This window comes from Athene cunicularia (genome assembly GCF_003259725.1).
Source record: "Athene cunicularia isolate RWA chromosome 2 unlocalized genomic scaffold, athCun1 chr2_part2, whole genome shotgun sequence".
Classification (NCBI taxonomy): Eukaryota; Metazoa; Chordata; class Aves; order Strigiformes; family Strigidae; genus Athene; species Athene cunicularia.
In genome coordinates, this window is record NW_020799096.1 from 3,659,030 (window position 1) to 3,681,778 (window position 22,749).

The 22,749-nt window shown below is 37.8% G+C and overlaps 1 protein-coding gene across 1 annotated transcript in view; it reads left to right on the top strand.

The window, feature by feature from the left end:
* The window catches only part of PDCD6IP (programmed cell death 6 interacting protein), a 32,851-nt gene extending 14,813 nt beyond the window's left edge, over nucleotides 1–18,038 (top strand). Inside the window, exons 7-18 of the mRNA XM_026843817.1 lie at nucleotides 1,363–1,479; nucleotides 3,870–4,092; nucleotides 4,862–4,985; nucleotides 5,672–5,849; nucleotides 6,246–6,357; nucleotides 7,165–7,334; nucleotides 8,088–8,336; nucleotides 9,687–9,821; nucleotides 10,736–10,830; nucleotides 13,961–14,093; nucleotides 14,465–14,676; nucleotides 15,470–18,038. Of these exons, the coding sequence (XP_026699618.1) occupies nucleotides 1,363–1,479; nucleotides 3,870–4,092; nucleotides 4,862–4,985; nucleotides 5,672–5,849; nucleotides 6,246–6,357; nucleotides 7,165–7,334; nucleotides 8,088–8,336; nucleotides 9,687–9,821; nucleotides 10,736–10,830; nucleotides 13,961–14,093; nucleotides 14,465–14,676; nucleotides 15,470–15,638 (1,917 nt within the window). The 3' untranslated portion in view covers nucleotides 15,639–18,038. The remainder of the gene's footprint in view (nucleotides 1–1,362; nucleotides 1,480–3,869; nucleotides 4,093–4,861; nucleotides 4,986–5,671; nucleotides 5,850–6,245; nucleotides 6,358–7,164; nucleotides 7,335–8,087; nucleotides 8,337–9,686; nucleotides 9,822–10,735; nucleotides 10,831–13,960; nucleotides 14,094–14,464; nucleotides 14,677–15,469) is intronic.
* The last annotated feature ends 4,711 nt before the right edge of the window (nucleotides 18,039–22,749 follow it).

Here is a 22,749-nt window from a genome sequence, read left to right on the forward strand (position 1 = left end):
CCCCCCCCCCCCCCCCCGCCTCTGGTTTTTAATGCAGAATAGAATCTTGGTGATGATGGGAACCGTACTAAAGTAAAAGTATGCATTTTTATTCTTGAGTACTAAGTTACACACAAATGTGTCTGTAAGGCCAGTCAGTGACTTTTTATATTTTTTCCAAAAATTTTTTTTTTTTTAAAGTTAAATTGGTATCTTTCTTGGCTGCAACTTGATAGATTCTTTTCTGTATGAACATATTTCCTCTCATGCCTTTTGTGGCATTTTACAGATTGGGCCAATTTCTCACTTTGGTATTGTGTTCCTGATTGATTTCTGAGAGGCAATGAGATATAATAAAGCCATTGTTTTGTCTTTTGCTGCTATGGACCTTTCTAAGCCATAGATCTGCTTCCTGTTTCAGTTGCACAGTAATCTGTCAATTGGTTATCTGAAAGAACATAGTAAGGTTTGCTGGTTTCACGAGTTAACACCAGCTCTGAGAACAGTTACATGTTTAGGAGTGTGAAATAGAGGTTGATTTGATGCATTGAATTCCAGTTGCAAGGCCTCCCAGACAGCTTTTTCTTCCAAATCTACCACCTTTTTTTTTTTTTAAAATCTCTGTGGGGGCAGCAAGTTTGTGCAAAAAGCAGGTCTTTATATACTGAGGTCTTTAAAACATCACTCTGGTTTTCCAGTGCTCCTTGACTTAAGAAATAAAACAGTAAGGCCAAATCCCTGATCAAAGACCATGCCTATACTGTGGGCTGCAGCATAATGTTTTCTTCATGTCTTGGTTGGTACTCCTGCAAAGATAAGTGCATTTATGTAAAAGTCTAAAAATGACTTTTAAATCTCTTAAATTGTTTTCCGTGTCAATAGTTATTGGTCCTCTTTATTTGTTCTTTGCTTTCATAATTTTACTTTCTTGATAGGCCTGATGCTGGTTTAAGTGTAATTGCTTTGTTAAAATAAAATTTAAAAAAGGCTTCTGTTCCTCCCCTTTCCCTTCTAAGAACACTTTGTCTTGGCTTTGTCTTGGGGGTATTTGGGTGTATTCTTGCAACTGTCCTTTCTAATGTATGCATGCATTCCTAATCTTTGAAGTAAATGTTACGACTTCATGGCTTGAATTTCAATTGTAGTTCTTCTAAAATAATGGACACTTCAGAATTTTACAACAGATTTCAAAAAGAAAGACTGAATTCAATCCATGCAAAGTCACGTGGTCTCTGACATTTACCTCTAATGTTTTAACCTATCTAAACCATTAATTGGGTGATTCTAATTTCCTTTTCTTCTTCCTTTTTCTTCCTGCATCCCATGTTGTCTGTGGTGGTTAATGTGGTTGGACTTTCCCCTGGTCAGTATTTTTATTTCCAGGAGGTGTTTCCTGTTCTGGCTGCAAAGCACTGCATTATGCAGGCCAATGCAGAGTATCATCAATCTATCCTGGCAAAACAGCAGAAGAAATTTGGTGAAGAAATTGGGAGGTTGCAGGTGGGTAGCTTTTGTCTTTTCAGAACAATAATGGGTAAACTTTAAATCCTGAAAAGCTAACTCAGAGTTCTAAAATTAAAATAACTAAGAACGAAGCATATTCAAAAATTACAAAGCATGTTTATCACACGAATCAAATTATTAGAAGCTGCAAAAATGAGAGGTATTTCTAGCTTTTATAAATATGCATTTTAATGATTTTGGGGCAGTTTGATACTGCTTGATGTGTTAAGTCTGTATCTTTACATTTGCATCAACTTCTTATCTCAGTATAACTAATATAACAGATTTGTTAATAAATTTTCCAAAGTAATGTAACTTAAAAAAAACCCCAAAACATTAAAATTCTGCCTGGTCTGTACCTAACTCATTTCCTGATTTAAATCAGTATTTTTATGAAAAACATACAAACAGTTGTGTGTTTAGGCTTTTTTTTTTTTTTTCCTCTTTTTCTGGTTTCTAGAGGGACTTGGATATAGATGTTACAGTGAATTGAGTTCTTATGTTTTGAGTAAGGTAGGGGAAAAAATGGCTCAAAATAACTACTTCAAGTCTCCTGGTTCCTGGGGTAAAAAAAAAAGTGTGGTTTCAACTGACTTTGTAGAATCCATGTGCAATATCTATTTACTGATATGCAGGATTGTTGAAAGACTTATATAAGAGTATCGTGTTGCATTTTGAAAGTCACTATTATACATTTATTGACTTGAACGTGATGGAGCATGAAAATTTTTTGTATGCTTGCATGACGGTGAGTGAAGTATGAACTCCTAATAGCAAGTGGTTATATTATGACTACACTCCTAGGTGGTAGATGAAGGTGTATCTGTGGTTTGTTCTTGAGTTTGAAATCTGCCTAGCTGACCTCCTTTTCTAGGTCTCTACTGTAATAGAATATTCATGTCTAATTTTTTTTTAAGTGCTCACCCTTGACAGGTCTAGCTATATCAAATTTACTATTGTTAAGTTGTATAGTAAATTAGCTTGTGTCCATGATTTTTCTTCATGTTATGTTACAGGAAATATCCCCTCATGCTGAGTAGTTAAAGTTTTGATGCGTTTTGGTGATTTTTTTTTTTTTAAGTGAACCCTGAGGTGAAATAGTCCATTATTACTTACTTTAGCCCTGCTTCATGAACAGCATGTAGTCAGAAGTTAAAATCCTGTCTCTTCTTATTTATTACATTTATTAATCTTAAACATATTGTGTTTTCCATAGTTATTCAAATACTGCTTCTATAATGAATCTAAAATAGAGGTTTAGCATCCTTTTTGATGAGTTTTAGAAAAATGCAGTTTCTATAAAGTAATACTCTCTTCTTATTTTCCTTTTTAAAAGCTAGAACAAAGATGCTTGGGGGGGGGGGCAGAAATTAATGCACACCCCTGTTTCTTTTCCCCTCATTTTGTGTTTCTGGGAAATGCTAGTTAAACTATAATATTGTATCAACCCAAACCTTATCTGTTGTGATTTATGGCACAATGGAAAGTGGAAAAAAAATTTCAGCAGACTTCAGATATACTGCACTTTTAGTGTAGCTCAGGTTCCACTTCATAATCCCAAGAAATTTGAGCTTTTTTAATGGTTGTGATTTTATGTAAACCTCAACTGACATTGAATCTTAGTATTTTGTTTTTACACATTAACAACTCAAATGTGATCAGGATTGAACAGATACAGTCAAAGGACAATGTTTTTTCTTGCATCTCTCCTTCAGTAAATTGGATGTAGGAAAACCAGGTACTTCAGGGTTGCATCTAGACTGAGCAGATAGAAGTGAAGAGACAGCAGACCTCATACTTTATTTTAATTTGCAGTAGGATTTCGGCATAATTTCTGTAGCTTCAGTGCTCAGGGTTAAATGGGTGTTAGTGGCAGATGTGAAAAGCAGGACTCCCAACCTCTTCCTTCATGAATGTGAGCAAGGTTTGAGGAACAGTTTGTAGGTACCTGCAGAAGCAAGCTGTGGGTTTCATGAAACAACATGAAAATGACGTGGTGTGTGGTGGGTTGGTTGGGGTTTTTTTTGCTTGCTCTGTTGTTTTTGTGTGAATGGATGTTTGAAGTGTTACTGCCTCTGACTCATGATCACTTCATTTGGATTTTGAAGTCACAGTGAAGCTGTAGTGAGATATTGACCACTGGTGGTGGTTCCTTGTCCCCCTATGTCCCCCCGATCTATTTTAATGAGTAAAATCTTTTTTCTTTTTGATACTTAACAGGAGAGAATATTTTTTTTAAGGAAATAATAATATTGATCATATGCGTTGTCAGTAGTTACTTGACCAACTGGGAAGCTCATCTGTTTTGCTTATATATGTTTTGTATATATGACAGGGAAAAAGAAAAGTTACTATTTTAATTTTAACTGTATTTTAATTTTTGTTAGCATGCAGCAGACTTGGTGAAAACAGTGGCATCTCGTTATGATGAATATGTCAATATTAAAGATCTGGTTGACAAAATCAACCGTGCACTTACAGCTGCCAAAAAAGACAATGACTTCATTTACCATGACCGGGTTCCTGACCTGAAAGATTTGGAGTCTGTTGGAAAAGCCAGTCTTGTGAAGTCTACTCCAGTTGTTGTTCCCCTCAGTCAGAAATTCACTGGTAAGTGAAGTCTGTGGAGCGCACAGGGTAATTGTTACCTTGAGAAACACATGACCACCAAAGTTCGCTTGTACCATGAAAAAGTAAACATTTACTTCTGAATTGTATTAAGTATACAGCAGTAGTTTTGGAAGTACCATTTGTCTTTTCCAGTTTGTTGTTCTACTATTTTATGATAAAAAGTACTGGGAGAATAAACCAAAGGTTGAAAATCATTATCTGCAATGTGACCTTCTCTGAAATATTTTCTCAGATTCTTTCAGTAACTGTATTTTATATATTAAACCAACCTTTTTAATTTCAGAAGGAACACTAATATAAGGGAAAAGTGTCAGATTATAGTATAGTCTTAACTAACCTAATTGCTGGCCTTCCATGAAACTGAAAAATTTCAGTTTGTTGATGGTACAGGGGGAGTTCTGAAAAAGATTACCTCTTCCCTTTCCCATTTTCTTCATTTAAAAAAGCAGAATTAGAAATGAAGCTGTAAAAGAAAATATGATCTGTGATCCTACAATTATTTTAAATATAATATACCTTTAAATTATTTCTAAATCAGTTTCGGTCTTAAACACTGAAATCTAATCTAAAGACTTGTAGAAATAGATTTTTTTTTTTCTTTTAAAGATGTCTTGGGGAGGTGAGGAGAGTGTCTTACACTGTTCAGATCAGTCTCTGTAGTACAACCTGTGTGAAAGAGCTGTGAAGATGTTTGTGTCCTTTTACTCTCACAGTGCAACTTGAGTAATTTATACTACTTCAATTGCAGACCTGTTTGAGAAGATGGTTCCATTGCAAGTTCAGCAATCTCTGAGTGTTTATAACCAGAGAAAGGCAGATCAAGTAAACAGGTTAATAGCCCAGATGAGAGAAGCCACAAATCTGGCAAATGGGTAAGTATGGCTTTTTGTTAAATTTATCAAGAGGAGTTATGGTACAGCCTATAAGCCCTGGTTGCCTTGCAGCCTGCAGATGTCCAGATTACAGCAGCACTTATTTATTACTGTATGGTAGGCTGGCAAACTTAAACCACAGCAGGAGTATTTAGAACTACTTTTCTGCAAATGTTAAAGCATATTAAGAACAAATAATATTTAATTTTCTTCAGGCTTTCTTCATTTTTTAGGAGTCTGACACTTGCTCAGAAGAAGTTTCAGTTCCATTAATCTAGAAGGATTTTCACATTCCAGTGGTCATCTTGATTGTACCAGTGACTCACTACTTGATATTTTTCTCCAAAAAATTTTGTTATTTAAAGTGAATCATAATAAATTTTATCAAGCTGAAAGATAGGAATGTAATGCAAGGCAGTTGATTCTTTATCGACCAGATAGTTCCTACTGAATGTGCAAAAATACTAGGATTTGTTTAACTTTTAAGAGCTTTGAAACTTATTTTTGGTGAGGTATACACTAGGAATAAGTTTAAGAGTGTTCAGTTTGAAATTTCCATCCAGGAGTACATGATACTATGATTCCACTATAATTGACTGTGTGGTTGTTTGGATAGCAGTGTTATTTACAGGATAAACCATCTCATACTACTAACAAATTGATGTTTAACATGCTGACTTTTTCAGTGTGTTGGCTTCCCTTAATCTTCCTGCTGCTATCGAAGATGTGTCTGGTGATACTGTTCCTCAGTCTATTTTGAACAAGTCCAAGTCTGTGATTGAACAAGGAGGAATTCAGACTGTTGATCAGCTGATCAAAGATCTGCCTGAACTGCTACAAAGGAACAAAGAAATCTTAGATGAAGTAAGCTCAGCAACTGCTAACACTAAAACATTATTAAACACCATCACAGAACTTTTTCTCTTTAAATGGCAAGAGAAAAAGTACACAATTATCCAAAATGCTTCTAACTTTAATAGCACTTTGAAAATACACCATGTAAGTGTTTAGTCTATACAAAAACTGCTGTCACATGTAGATGTTCCCTTAACAAGTGTCTTGATTTTAGAATTGTTAGAGGAGGGAAAAAGCATTCTAAAGAAATTTGGGCGATTTGTGCCTTTCATGACAGTTTATTTGCTAAATTAAATGTATAAAAGATGTGTAAGCATTCTTTGCATTTTCTACAGTAGTTGTATATTTTGTAGCTGTTTAATGTTTAGAATAGCTTATAATACATGTAACAATTTACTCTTGTAGTCACTAAGATTATTAGATGAAGAAGAAACTACAGACAATGACCTGCGAACAAAATTCAAAGAACGCTGGCAGAGAACGCCATCCAACGAGCTCTATAAGCCTTTAAGGACAGGTAAAGTTTGTTTTGTGCTTCCAATTCTGGGGATGCTCTAAAAATGTCTATTCTCATTGTATAAATTAAAGTAGTTTTCAACGATCTGATACTCTCTTAAAGATACAAATTCCAGTTTAGGAGAGGTTATGACAAACTCTTCTTATTGTGATGTGCACCATTATGTGAAGTTGAGAGATGAAGTGATAACAGAATTTGTTGCTGCTTTTGCACCCCTGGAGTGCCTGTGCATGCTACAGTTTCAGAAAGCATATGTAATGCCAACCAGCTGCTCTCCTAAGAGTCTGGTTGCAGTTATCTCTTAAATGTGGTACTGTGTTTTTCTTTGTATGTTAACATCTTCTCTTTTTTTTTCATTTTTGTATATCCTATTGAGGTGTTCTCTTTGATTTGGTGTTTTGTTTTGGTTTTTCCCCCAGCAGTTAGTCAGTCTACTTAGGGCCATCACTATAGCATGTTTTCTGTGTGCTTAATATGTGTTATTTTGAACCTTACAAGGGACTGATATCACTTCCTTAGTTTGGCAAAGTTACAGAGATTTAAATCTGGGGAGTAGCTAACCAGTGTTCATTCGTATACTTTTCTATTTTTCTCTGAAGAATTAATATAGGTGTCTAGTTTATGCACTATTTAAAACATAATTTAGAAGCTTAAGTTTTATTTATACTTCTTAATAACCACACAATATGTGGGCTCATAAAAGTATACCAAGACTTGGTAAAAAGCATGAAAACTCTTCTGGTGCAAGACTTGGAAAAAACAAGTTTTGAAATGATATAAACACGTTTTTTTTCCTCCCACCACCAGAGGGAGCCAATTACCATAATATTTTGAATAAAGCTGTGCAAGCAGATGGCCAAGTTAAAGAGCGTTATCAGTCTCACCGGGATACAATTGCACTTCTGTGTAAGCCAGAGTCAGAACTCAATGCAGCCATTCCTTCTGCCAACCCAGCAAAAACATTACAAGGAAATGAGGTAAAGTGTTGAAATCTGTCTCTATTTTGAGTAGAAGTGCTATTTGTCTAACAGAATAAACTTACATGAATTGGTGTGGGAGCTGATCCTTTGCTGCTTTTGTTTCTGTCACAATTGATACAGGAGGTAACTAACATTTGGAAAACAAGTTGTCTATTTGGTGTAATTGCCCAATACTTTGAAGTACTGGGTCATGTCTTTTACATTGTCTAATTGTCCCAAGAACCTGAGCACTACACTCCACCACCCTACGTAACAAAAATATCCATGAAGGATTGCTCCTTTTATTGTAGCCAACCATGGCGATTGGGCTTGCTCACACTAAGCGTAACAAAATATACTCAAGCAGATTTTCAACAATTTGCTTTCCAAGAAAGTCATGGCTAATCTACAGCAATATGACTATTTTTCTTTATATGAGTCTTTTGAAGACAGTGTTTTTGTCTGCCATTTTAGAATATCCTATTGGAAGGTGTCTGATCTGGTTTAAAAAAAAAAATAAATTATTTGTGTAGCAATTAAATGTTATTGGTGGAAGCAAATCTTTGAGCAGGGTATAGCTTGAGAAATGCTTGAAGATCTTTGTTTCAGTGTATTTTGTCCCAGTTTGTCATTTTAAACACATTTATAAACAAATACTTATGCAGTAGTGTTGTCAGCATTAGTGAGGAGTGCAAGACAGAAACATGTAAGAGTATACGTCTGCTGTAATTCCTCTAAACATGCTAACTTCTGAAAATTTTTATTGCCTAGGTTGTTAATGTCTTAAGAACTTTGCTGGCCAATCTGGATGAAGTTAAGAAGGAGAGGGAACAACTGGAAAATGACCTGAAATCTGTAAATTTTGACATGACAAGCAAATTCTTGACTGCGCTTGCACAGGATGGTGCTATAAATGAGGAGGCTATCTCTGAGGCTGAGTTGGACAGAATTTATGGAAGTCACAAACAGAAAGTGCAAGAATCCCTGAAAAAACAGGAAGAACTTCTCAAAAACATTCAGGTACAACCCTTTATATGTCTATCTTCCTCTTAAGCTAAGGAACAATGATTGTTCTACCTCTCTAATGCTTTAGAAATCTAACTTTGCTTCCTACTCTGTTTTGTTTGTTGCTCTGTCATAGGCCAGTTAATACTCCTTTAATCCTCTGATCAGTGAAAAATAGAGGTGTGTTTTGTGTTTGCTGGAAAGAAATGTGAACTTTTAGCAGACTCTCGCGAGCTCCAGTGTAAATTCTCTTGGACCTTTTCCTGGCCCAGTTCTGCAGATGGCTTTGCTATTGGAAGAAGCTTAACTGGTGTGTTAGGAAGTTTTGGGGTTTGTTCTGTTTCTTCCCCTCATCCCATCTTAATACTTCTTTCTGGGATAACAAGAGCTGTCCTTACTGTCTACTAGAAGACGTTTTGGGTCTCTGAATTATATTTTAGTTTATTCCTAATGGTTATTTACAATGTGCTTGACTTCCAGCATGTGCAAAGCTCAAAGTAAAAATTAATGAGGATTTCCCAAAGTTTATATATAAATTCAGCCTTAATTTGTCAATAACTCTAGGGACAGGTACCTGAAACATCTGGCAAAAGGGGAAGTCTTAGTGCTTGGACAAGTGGCAATTGTGTCTTGAGTAATAATGGGGCCTATTTGTGCACAAGATTAGTTGAAACTTCTTGACTGTAACTTGGATTGCAAGAATAAGAGTCTTTTCAAAAGGGGAAAAAATTGTTTCTAAATGACCATATGGCTCATGTTTATCAAGGATTTTATATTCAGATATCTTAAAATATGTCTATCAAGATTTTAAAAGTGTTACTTTGGTGTTTGATTGTCCTGGAGTTCAAGCTTGGCTGCTTCTGACAGCTTAAGTAGTCTTTAAGTTTACTTGCTTGTTTATTTTTCCAAATGAGATGTAGTTGATCCTTCCATAAGTTTTTTGCTTCTCTGACCTTTTTAATAGCTTGCCAACGTCAACCAGTTTTGAGGTAGCATTTCTTAAAAGTACTAACTTTCAGTGTGATTTTATGAATATCAGTGGAGGGATAGTACAGGAGAGCGCCTAATTAGTATAGCCTCTGAAAGGGAGTCTGCAGTATGACCTGAAGGCAGCCCACAACAGAACAGATAATTAGCTGATATTGCCAGTGAGTTAATATATGTATAGTTCTGAAATAGCCACTGCACTTGGCAGACAGTGAGTATCGGGAAGTACAGTGTGTGGATGGAAGGTGAGAAAAGGCAGGTGTTGGGAGAAGGGGGGAGACACAATGAGTAAGAGGGGGTAAAAAACCAAAACATGCAGAATCTTACACTGAACTAGCTTGTGTTATTTTCACTGCTTGTTTTTCCCCTTCTTTTAAGAATGCACATCAGGATTTTTCAAAGATGAAACAATCAAACAATGAATCTAATTTAAGAGAAGAAGTATTGAAGAACTTAGCTGTAGCAAATGACAACTTCGTGGAACTTGTAGCCAATTTAAAAGAAGGCACAAAGGTATGGTAACACTTAAGGGATTGGAAGAACTTTTTATTTCGTTTACATAGACATGTGAATCAAAAATCATAATAAACTTCGCAGACATGCTAGACGAGAAGTACATTTCTGAGGATTTTACTACTGCTGTGAGGACAGTGAGTTGCTTGAATTTTGATTGTTTTGACAGCTGTGAAATGCTTTTTTGTTCCTGCCTGAAAAGTAAGCTTTTCTGAGCATTGCTTTATATTAGAATCGGAAAAGTTGTTAATTACAACTGAGTAACTGATGTTGAAGTACCCAGATGAGCCACTTTATCTGAGGAATTCTTTCATCTGTTCTCCCATGGTATTTAATTACCTTATGAAATTTGTGTTATATACTGCTACTGCATATGTGAGCAGAGATGAGGAGGGCTTTATTTAGCTTCCCTTTTTTGATCTGGGCTTCTGGAAGGTGTGTTGCTGCTTCTGTATTAAGTATTTTTTGTTGGTTTATTGATAGCTCACTAGAGGAAAAAAGAAAAAAACTCTGAAATGTCTATACAAATGAAATGCATAGAACTTACTGAACACAGTAAAATTTAAAAGAAATCCTTTAAAAAATAAAGTTCACTACCATAAGTGATCTAGTTTTGTTCTGGTTTTAATACATTTTCTAGTTGTCTTTAAACTATTTTTTTTTATTTACATACAAATACATATATTAAAAAACCCCCACAAAATCGTATAATGTTTCAGGGATGGGCAACAGCTGACTAATACTTATTTTTTGAAAAGCAAAATAAAATGCACTAGCAAATTGCACTGGAATGGCAGTTTCTGGGCACTGTAATCATGCAACACCTGTAACTGGATCAGTATGTAGAAATATGCTTGCATGGAGTCTGAAAATACTGATTGAGCATGTTGATAGCTTTTTTTTTTCTTCACTAGTTTTACAATGAGCTGACAGAGATCCTGTTGAAATTCCAAAACAAATGCAGTGACATTGTCTTTGCTCGCAAGACTGAAAGAGATGAACTGCTCAAGTAAGATTTCAGTATTTTTAGTTTAAGCATTGTAGCAACAGTTAAGTGTTTATCAGAAATGAACGTTTAAGGACATGTTTATTATGGTACTTGATGAAGTGAGAAGGGGAGAGTAGGTGTATTAAGACTTATCACCTCTCCTTTGCCTAGATGCTAACCCCACTCTCCTGAAAAACTAGGAAAGTATAGGAGAAATAAATGGAAAAATCTATTTTGAAGTCTGCTCTCGTGTTCCTATATACAGTTTGGCATGAGTCTGTTGCACCTTATGATCTTACTCTCACTTCTTTTTGACATGCATTTGTTAATTATTTTATTTTATTCTTTCTTTTGAGGAATGTCAGATTTCTCACCTTGCTCCTGCTGTCATTTTGATTTGAGAAATTAGATAAATGTTTCAGCATATGATTGCCTACCATGTGCCCAGTGCTGTGGGGGTAAAAATGTTGGAAAATAGTTGGTTGGGAAAATAGTCTGATCTGGTCTAACAATTTATTGTTGTATAGACATGTGGGTTGCCTACACTGCTGGGGAGAGAAGCAGATTTTGTCCTTCAGCAGTCACTTTCCTTCACATGTTGCACTCAACGTGTGATCAGGCCTGGTATAGTATGCTTCAGCTGTGATTTTTAGGCTCTCTTTAAGAAGAAAGCATAACTGAAAAGGCTTGCCTTTAATCAATATTCTTTAGCAAAGCACCTAGTCTTTTACTAAAGTTTCAGCTGATGAAACTGCAATTGTTTTGTATGTGTACCATGTTGTGAATGGGATGCTCAGCCCTCAAATTTTACCTTTCCTAACTTTATCCTTTGTAGAACTGTGCTTTTTCAGTTGTGCTTGTAAATTAATTCTTAGTAACTGTATGCAACCCCTTCCACCTCTTTTCTACTTCCTACATTCATGCAATTTGGAAGCTGTAGGCTGCCTAACCAAGGCTTAGGTCTGAATATTTGTTATAATTTGTATAATATGTTAACGTTCAGTGTTAAAGCTGTAGGTTTAGTGCTTAACATTCAGCTGAATATTGCCATGCTATCTTTTACTGCCTCATGTGTTAACTGCTGATGTGAAACCCTGTCAAGGGTGACCCTCTTAAGGGCAATGATTGCATTTGGGGTATTTGTAGTATATGTCTACAAAATGTATTTCTCAGTGCAGCCAACCCACAGTTTTGAGTGAATAAATTGTGTTTTGCACCCTCATGCTCCCCCCCCCCAAGTATTGACTGTGGGCTGCATCTTCAGTTAGTAGAAATAAATTTTTTTTTAAGATTTCTCATTTAGAACTAGAGAATTCCGCAGCCCCCCCCAATTGCCCATTGGAGGATCAGTTTTAATTAGTGTTTTGAGCTTCACATTTAATGTTTTTGGTCACTTTATGGTCAAAATATACTCTGAATGGTACCACTGTTCTGTAAGCCTTTGCAGCAGGATGATTAAGGGCTGGAGCACCTGCCTTGTGAGGACAGGCTGATGGGAGAGTTGGGGTGTTTCAGCCTGCAGAAGAGAAGGCTCTGGGGAGACCTTTTAGTGGTGTTCCAGTGCTTAAAGGGGCTACAGGAAATATGGGTAGGGGCTCCTGATCAGGGCATGTAGTGGTAGGATGAGGGGTAACAGTTTTAAACTGAAAGAGGTTGGATTTAGATTCAATATAAGACAGAAATTCTTTACTGTGGTGGTGGTGAGACACTGAAACAGGTTTCCTCAAGAAGCTGTGGCTGTCCTCTCCCTGGAAGTGTTCAAGGCCAGGTTGGACGGGGCTTTGGGCAACCTGGGCTAGTGGAAGGTGTCCCTGCCCATGGCAGGGGGTTGGAACTGGATGAGCTTTAAGGTCCCTTCCAACCCAAACCATTCTATGGTTCTATGCCATCTTTTAAGACATTAAGATTTGTTTTTATTAGTGTCAGTATAATACGGTGTTGAATAGTTACTCCACTACCTTCAAGAAATAGTTTGAGATATACATACACATATGTAACATCAGGACAGTATTTCCAGCTTTTTTTCCATCATTCCTCTTTTGCTTCAGGGGTAATGGTGAGGAAAGTTTTCTTGGAGTTTATTTCAGTCTTACTTTTTCTACCAAGTTTCTGCAAAAGTTGCTGGTTTGTTCTTCTTTGGGGCTCACCTTTGCATTCTGTATAATAGGAGCCTGTAGTTTGTGGCTAACTAGACTGTGTACTTTTGTCAGTCTGCCATCTTAAGTTTCAGAATGCCGGATATCAGGTTCTAGTTGTCACACGTTCACCTATCATTTTTACACAAAATTGTCTGAAATCTTAAATGCCTCTTAAAGACTCTGTGAAGAATCTGCCCAATCTCAGATATTGAATTCTTTGCATTGAGAAATGCACTACATTCCTCTGAATACGTAACTTAAAATTGCTTCCTTGGAGTTTTTATGACAAGCTGACTGTAAAATTGTGCTGTTAAATGACAGCTTGTAGTACAACATGACACCAAAGCCTCCTTGTGTCTTACCAAGACATCTTACCAAGACTAATACCAACACTAGAGGTAACAAAATAAAGAACTTGAAAGCTCATGTACTGAGCTATTCAGACTTTTGCCAGGGTTCTTTTGATAGCTATGTTTACCCAGATATAAATGATATTCCAGACTATCTAGCGACTCTTTTTTTTTTTTTTTTAAAACAGTTCTGTTAGATATATGGTATTTATATGCAATTGCATTTAATTTAGGGCAATCTGCAAGTAATATGACATGGTGGTTGTTCTGTATTTGAGCATCTCTTTACCTGTCAGTTATTGAAACTTAGCCTCTTCTATATCCTTGAGGTTTCCTTAGATTGTCAGGAAAGCTTCCAAGTCACTAAATGTTTTGACTATTCTGTAATTTCTGATCCCAAAATTTTGGCTAATTCAGTGATCTATACCTAGTATTGAGTTGGAACGTAAAGACGTTATTAGAAAGTAAGCATAACAGTTAATCAGAGGGTTGGCTAGAGAATTGTTTCTGTGGATGTGATTTGGACTCCAGATTTAGTTTGAGTTATCTCAGTGATCATTAAATACCAGATTTATTCTGTTGCATCTCTAGTTCAGCTTGCTGAAGTATATAACAAACAACTCTTAAACTAAGCTGTATGCTTGCTTGTTTTGTTTTTAATAGAGATTTGCAGCAAAGCATTGCGAGGGAACCCAGTGCTCCCTCTATTCCTCTGCCTACGTATCAGACCACCCCAGCTGGAGGAAGTAAGCCTGCTGCATCATCGACTCCTACTCCAGCACCCAGAACCATGGTGGTAAATATGTGCTATGGAATTAGAGGGTTGAGAATAGAAGGTGATCTGTACTTTGGAACTCCAAACTTGTGTATAGTGCTCCTTAATATATTGGTGTATTTGGACATGTGTTGAAATAGAAGGCAGTGTCTGAAGACTTTGCAGAGAGGGGTATTATGTACTATTGGTGTTCATAATTTATAGGTTTGAAATGGAAAGCTTACTGCTTTTTAGATGCTTTGCATTATTATCTGTATAGACTAAGTATAGAATGTCCATTTAAAAGGGGGAAAAAAAAAAAAACAAACCCTAACAACTGATAATATAATTGCAGATTTTGATTCCAAGACTTCCAGGAAGAAGTTCTAGCTTAATTCACTTTCTTTTGTTAGGGGACTAAACCACAGCCACCAGCACGGCCGCCGCCCCCAGTGATTTCTGCATCAAGCAGTTCCTCTTCTGCATCAGCACCCTCTGGAACAGCTGCACCTCCTCCTGGTGCTCCTGCTCCTACTCCTGCTCCAGGAGCCACTGCACCTGCAGGAAGCACTGCACCTTCACAGGCACAGGGACCTCCTTACCCAACTTATCCAGGTTACCCAGGGTAAGCTATGGGAGTACTTCAGCAGTTCTTCATTATCCTGTTATCTAAAAGCACCTTTTTGTTGCATTGACATTTCAAAATCAGTTATTGTTATAATTGAAGAGGTGTTTATTGTTTGAGGCAAGATTATTTTTTTGTTGTTGTTTTAATCATGTAATTCAGTAATCGATTGGAATCGATTGTTGGTACCATTTGTGGGGGGGGTTCATTTTAAGTTTTTGTAGTTTAGTTTTTTTAAAGGAGAAGGGAGATAGAGCTGCAGTTCCTTAACTGTGGTTTGTGGACTGGTGCCAGCCCCTGCATAATCAGTTGGTGGTGTTTATCTCAAAAGTGATGCCATATCTCATTTTTCAAATCTTAGTATCTTGCTAAAGATGATGAAAAAAGTCCAGTTGAGTAGTGTGCTTTCTTCCGATGATTTTTTTCCATCTTTCTGGAGTAATCACAAAGAATTGGAGGCAGCTGCTCTCTCCTTCAGTAGCAGGCTCAGCAAATGTTAAAATATGTACAATGATATTAAACATGAGAATCAATTTAGATCAGTTCTAGTTCCAGCAAGTTGCCTTTACTCTACCTTCTGTTTGCATTTCTGTTCCACATATTATCATATTTTTCATGTTTGATCCTTGAAAGTTACCACATTTCTGCTGTACAAAAAGGAAAATGAAAGGAAGGCATATGCAGTGATTGCATGTCTTCCTATCTATTAATGAGTTGTTGTTGATCGCTAATTATCATCATCAGTGTTTTTAACTAAAGTATGTTTGTTTTTTTCCCCCCCCTCCCCACACAGGTATTGCCAGATGCCAATGCCAATGGGCTATAATCCATACATGTATGGTCAATATAATCTGCCATATGCACCCTCACCTGTGTATCAAAACCCTGGACAAGCACCATATCCAGCACCTCAACAACCCGGATACCCTTTTCCTCAGCAGCCTTATTACCCTCAGCAATAATGTATCTGCAAAGAAGTTCTGCTTGTTAAAATTGGGGAAAATTTGCAATAAGCATACTAAAACTTCTAGCTTTGGTTAATGTACCATACTGAACTGTATGCAGTCTATAACTCTCATTTATTATTAACTGCTCAAAAATGTCTAGAACAGTTTTTATTACACTAAACACTTTGAAAGATCTGCTGCAGTGGTTTAGACTGTAGACTAATGCCAGAATTAGATCCTAATTCAGTGGTTTGAAACTGTACACTACATGTTGGCTAGACCAAAATATTTCTTTGCAAAAATCCTATAAGTAACAGATGAGATGAGAAAAATAAGCAGTGCGTGCCCTCTGGGTGTGATATGTTCTATGGAACCATATAGCATTTCCTTCTATACTCCATTGGTTTGTATTTTTTGAGTTTAGTTAAAATACGCTATTTTGTCTAATAATCAAGGCCTTGTAAATCGTCAGTAAAGAAAATAAATTACTTAAGAATGATTTAAACACTTGTCATTCTCATTACCATAAAGATGTGTTTTGTGTGTCTGCAGATTCCTTGACTTGCATAACATAACTTCTCAAGTATTTAGCCTTACAGCTGAATTGCCACCTCTTCTCCTCGATTCTGTATTTTTGTTGCAGAATTTGTAATTAACCATTTAAATGTTCGTAGATTGCAGGTAGAATTTTCCTATAACTTTGAAGTGTGTTGGACTAAAATATGTTAATTACTGTTTTAAAAGAGTGGTTGCTCTCATTTGCAGAATACTACTTAAAAGAAGGGACATCACGGTCCCTCTTACAGAACCAGAGACTGGTTGGTCTAACCCACATTTTCTAAACAAATGTTGATCAGAAATGTGTTACAGCTCAAAAGAGGGCAACTATTGATTGTTGGAGATTTTCAGATTCTGTTTTTAAATGATTGCTTTTTTTCCCCCTTGAAAAAACAAATGTATTCCCTCAGGGAGCTTGTTATCAGTGGAGAAAGTTTTGGGGGGGGCAGAAAAAAAATACTATCTTGTAAATTAAAGCACATTGAATGTCTACTTTTGGATCCATCTTCTCAAGGGATTAATAACCTTGCACTACATTTTGCATTAGATAGTAAAGAATATAAGTTTGTGGTTAATGGCTTCTACCAAATATTTACTAACCATCTTTCTGTCTTTTTTTTTTTTTTACATGCTTGTCTAGTGAGGGACTCTCCATTCCTTTTAGCCCTTGAAATAAGTTACTTGGTTCTGTGGGACAGTTAATTTTGAGTGCTTCATACAGGATGTTCTGGCCTTACAGAATAGCTATCACAATACCTGTGTTAAATGTTACTGCTTTGTTTTTCTATTTAAGTGCCTGATTAAAATATCGAGGTATATTTTAATGTAGGGGTGTAGGGGGTACCAGTTACTGTAGTGTCTGGGTGGAAACCTCACTGGCTCATGGATACTCTTCCTCATAAAGAAAGCAGTGTACATATCCATATGAGCTCCTTTCTTCCTGTTTCAAGTTCTTGCTATGCGATCACTCCAATTACTTTGTGAAGACTACTTGTCTTTACTACTCCCTGATGCCAGTAGAAAATGCAGATCAAAAGGTAAAAATAAGCATCCTTTCTAGAACACAAGTATCTAATTCCAAACAAATTTATTAACCCTGTAGCAGCTCAGTGATGTGGGGTAACAGAGTGAAGTAAGAAAACACAGCACCATAGATACAACTGTGCACAAGGACAGGTGCTTTGCATTGCTTTATAAACATTGCTGAATGGGGTAGCACAGGAACCTCTCCAATTTTTTTTTTTTTCCCCCTGAGGAGAATACGTAAGAGGCAAGCGAGGACAATGAACACAAGCTAGGAAGATAACTGGAACCAACAATCAGAACCTGATTTTACTCTTAACTGGAAAAACAGTAGTTTTCTACTAATTTCACTGTGTCAGTGTGAGCAAGTGCAAGTCTGATGCAACCTTTTAATTTCTAAATTTCTAGTACACTATGGCCTGTAGATTTTTCAGTTTGCACATTAGATGCATTTGCGCTATTGTGTAATTAAGTTTGTTTCTAGTGCCTCAATTTATAAAACTTATTTTAATGCTGTATAAAAATGTAACTTGGTTCAGCATAAAGAGTCCTAGAACTGAAATTTCCTTATTAAAATTTTGTAGACCTGGAATCACTGTTAAAATATTTTTTTCCAGTTGTGTTGGTGCTTGCTTTAGTATGCTGTTGTTTCAGTATGTATAGAAGTTATGCATTACGTTCAGCTTTCACATGACCATTTTTCTTTTTTTTCTAAATAGAACAGAAAAATCCAGAGACATGTATGTATCTGCTTTTAAGCATGCAGTTGTCATGACTTTGGTTGAAATGCTATCTTGTTCTTCTATAGTTTATTAAAAAAAATCAGTTAGAAAACCTGATTTCATGGCTTTTCTCTTGAGTCCTTTGGCTTCAGACAAGCATTAATTTGGAAAGGATGGAAATCAGCTGTGGTCCCACAAGTAAGTTTGTGCTGCAGTGAAGGCACTCAGTGTGTCAGCTACCATGTGAAACGGCAGCCCGTGTCTGTCCAGGTGCTTCATGGTACAGCTGCTGCTCTGTGTGAGCAGTGGTGTTTAAATCCTGTAGCTGTCTTTGTTTTCAGAGCCAATGGAGTGTATTTCCGTTTGATTACAAGAGGAGGGAATGGTATGGCCCTTCAAAAACTGATTCAAAGTTTGTTTTCATGAACTCGTGTTTGGCTGGGTTTCAGATGACTCTCAGCAGCAGGGGTACACCAGGCAAAGCAACGAAAAGCTTGTAAGGGCAATTAACTTTCCCCAGCAGATGAATGTCCCTCATGGACACTTGGAGAAGTTTTTTGTTTGGTTGGTTTTTTTGTTTTTAGAAAAAGACTATAATACCATGTCTATTGCAGTTGCTGTGTGGAGACAAAAATTTATAATCATGTCATTTCAGAGACTTTGAAGTCAAGCGTTTTTTTGCCTTGCATAAAAGCTTGCAGTGCAATTTAATGAGAAAAGCAAGTCTCAGAAGCAAACTAATTATGGATCATCAGTGAAATAGCAAACTATTGCAGGGCTAGTAGGTCTTTCCTCATTTTTTTTTCTTTTTAATGTGGTTTCAGCCCATATAAAGAAGTGTTTTCTGTCCTGACTGCTAATTTGACATTGTCAGCTAATGATGGTACTTTTCCTACGATCCTGTAGGGCATAGGATTATTTTGAGTGCTTTTAGGCCTGATGTGTGGAATTTAGTCTGAATTACACTGAATTTAGTCCTTTGCTATTTCAGAGTACCCTGAGGCAGTATTTGGACCTTGATGTTCTGAAACGACATCACCTGTTGCCAGGTAGCTAAAAATGGCAAGAAAAGTCTTTGGAAAGCAAACTTTATGTTAGCTGAGAGATGTACCTTTTTATTACTACAATGTGTTTGCTTGTGAAGAGACTTGCATCTCAGAACTTGTGTTCTGGTACATATTTATCCTGACAGGACATTTAAATAGACTAAGCTGAGTGAATTTTAAAGTTTTGGTTGTATACTATTGCATGAAGCTACCTGAATTTTCTAGAGTTCACTATGTTTGGTTTAAAAGAAACTGTTTTGAAAGTTCTAGCTCTTGAAAAAATGAGCTGTTACAGTAGAGTGACACTCAAAATTGCTCTTGTATTATGGGGAGGATTGGGGGCTTTTTTGTTGTTGCTTTTGATTAACATTAGCCACCTGTTAGCTTTTTATATTTATTATGACTTTGACCATATGGAATATAAGTTTTAAGTGTCAAGTTTTTAAAAATAATAAACATGTTTGTTATGATAATCAAATACTGCTAGATTTAAAAAAAGGTCAAAACTATCTTTTCAACTGTTCTAAGTACTTTCCATTATGCTTTTATGTTTTGACAGATAATCAAAAACTTTATACTGAGGTTGAGATTTTTCTGGTTTGGCCTCAAATTTGGAACTATAGTAACAGCATCGTTACTGTTAGTCCTGAACAATGACTTCAGTCTTGTATTTAATTCCCCTAATTGAGTGTAATAGTCCCTGATAACAACTGTATCTCAGTTGTATCACTTTTTTTTTTTTTAATATAATAGGGTGTTGTTTCTAAATCCTTGGGAGACGCTGGCCACCAATTCTTTAAACTAGAATTGTAGTTTTAAAGTTTTAAGCAAAACTTTCTACTATCAGTGATGAAAGAGGAGAGACAACTGCCACTGTGAAATCAGTACCAAGTCTTCATCACAATTTACTGCCATTGGTTCCTGCAGCTCTTTTGCCTTAAATCAGTCCAGCTGTTTTGTATGACAATGTCTGGCTTCTTAGCACTCCTGGGTGTGGGAATGCTCTCTGTGCGTGGGGCTGTGAGGGTGGCCCTCTCCCAGCAGTGCTTTTGCCTGCCAGGTGCAGTGCGTCTTTGGGCAGACAGGCAGTCGTGGGGCTGCTCGAGGGAGGGGGTGAAGGAGCACATGGCAACAGCTGATAGCATCTGGGTGTCAAAAATGCATTTAGAGGCCTGGTTCTGGCTTCCAGTGTGGATGCTTGCGGGAGAGTTGAGCATGCACACGACTGATGTGATCAAGCAATGCCCATTTATTATAACTAAGAAAGCCCTTTTATAATGTTCTCCTGCACATGTGAGTAACAGGCAGTACAAGTCCTCAAGATTGGACAGTTAACTTAGCCCGTGCTTTAAACCTTCTTATGGTTGGATCAAAAGTGCCACATCAGCCTTGCCAGGCTTCCTGCCTTGTGTAACTTCCTCTTCGTCCCAACCCCTTCCGGGGGTTGTTTGTCTCGTTGAGTTTCTCCCCCCTCATTCAGGGTCACGTTCTTATCGCATTCTTGCTCGGCTGAGGCTCTTATCAGTCTTGTTCTCACGCAGGATTGCTCACATGGTCATTCTCTCACAGAAAGCCCTCTAGAATTCCAACATATGCTGGTTAGACTTACACCAAAACTAGATATAAGGTTAAGTAACCTTTCACCTAGAGTAATCTCTGTCCTGTGACCTGAAGTAACCTTTATCCTAGAGTAACTTCTGTCCTCTGACCCCCAACTAACCTTTGACATTGAGGAACTGCTCTCCGTTGACTTCAGGTAACCTTTGGTCTTGAAGACCATCTGTCCTGTGACCTCAACCTTTGACCTCAAGTAACCTCTGTCCACTGACCTTGACTAACATTTGACATTGATTTATCTTGGTTGTGTGACCTTGAGTAACCTGTTCTCTGACTTCAAGTAATCCTTGACCTTGAGGAACCTCTGTCTTGTGACCTCAAGTGATGTTAGACCTCAAGTAATCTGTCCTGTGATCTTGAGTAACCTTTGACCTCAAGTAACCTCCATCCTATGAGGCTGGCCTGGGCTCACTCTGGAAATCTGTCTTAGCAAGTAACCTCTGCCCTCGAGTAACCTTTTATCTCCAGTGACCTTTGTCCCACAGCATAGCTAGGCCTGGGCTTACTCTGGAAACTTCCTTTCAAATTTGCTGTGGTGAAGCAGCGTGGCGTGTTGCAGTCAGTGGGAACGTGGGGCTATTGGAGGAGCAGTATGGGGCAAATAGCTTCTGAGGCCCAGCCCCACCTCAGGTGCACTGCTCGCAGTGGGGGGCCCTCCGGCCTCAGCGCTGGCTGCGGGTTCCTCTGTAGGACTAAATCCCCGGGGCCAGGGCGGAGGACAGGAGCGCCATCACTCCTCCAGTGGGAGTTTGGCTATCCAGGCTTTACTAATGCTGACTTCCCCTGGAGCAGAGTGGTTGTCTGAAAGAGAAGACTGCCCTGTGGGTTGGCTGGTACACAGGTTATTGCATTTAAGTGGGGTTTGCTATGGGTTTGCCCACTTCTCAGGGTGTGACAGTGAGAGCACACATAGCATACGGGGGGGGGAAGTGTTGGTGTAAGCTACCTCACAACTGGAGAGTTAACAACAGTGCTGTCTGGCTGAAGATGTGCCTACAGAACTCTGGTTTCCCTGCTTTGTACTTCCTACTAATTTTTAAGGAGGAGTTTTAAGTCTCATTGTCCCACCTCGTTGAACCTCTTAATTTTTACTGGCTTAAAGTAAACTTTTCTGAGTTGTATATTCATGTAAGATAGGGCCAGCCTTTGCTGTTAGCGTTCTCAGAAAATAAATGCCAACGGGATGTGCAGCAACGTGGTGCTGTGTGCTGAACCTGCAGCAGAGGGCAGGCTGAAATCGTGTAACTGAGAAATGCTCTGCCTTGCCAACAGATCTTTTTGGTGCAACTGTATGCAAAAAGAAATTTTGAGTTCATATTAGTGGAAGGACAGGCAAATCGCTTTTTATTAAGCCTTGCCAATTTTAAGCTCATGTAGATAGCATGAATGCTTCTTGGTTCAATGCAGTAGAACCAGCCAGGTGCAGGGACAACTACATCAGCTGCCCACGTCCACCATCCTGACTAGCTGCACGCTGCACTTAAAGCTGGAATAGGTAAGACTTCACAGTCATCCTAAACTGCCTTATCGCTCTGCTTTATCTGTAGCTTTTGGGTATATTCTACTTTTAGTCGGCATACCTGGACAGTCTCTTTCTGAATTTACTCAGTTTGGTTTAAACTCCCCCCCTTATCTGGTCTGATAAGATGGCTCCTCACCTGATGCAGTGCAAAATTATCTGATTAGGCTTAAACAGCTGCTGTGATGAAGAGATGTTGGAGCAAAGCGGATGGCAAGTGTTATCATGACTGGTTCTGAGGGTGGGAGTATCAAAAAGGAACATGTGTTGCTGACAGCAGAAAAACACGTCAGCAGTAACAGCTCCGTCACTGTGGGGCAGCTACAACACCAACAGCAGATGTTGCACCAGGGGGATGAAAAATACTTAGAAAGGGAAGGTGTCAAAGTGGCCAGAGAGGAGAAAGAGCCAGGGGAAAATGGAAGGAAAACTCAGGGACAGCTGATGGTTTAGGAAATGGGGCTTATCAAATGAGATTTGGAAGAGGAGGAAGCATGGAAGAAAGGCCCTAGGACTTTGACAGCATGAAGCCATAAACTGTAATGTTTAGGCTGGTGCAAGGAAAACAGAATTAACTGAAACAGAAGAAAAAGAAATGGTACTAAAGGGAAGGGAAAAAGGAGCTTTAGCTGTACAGGCAG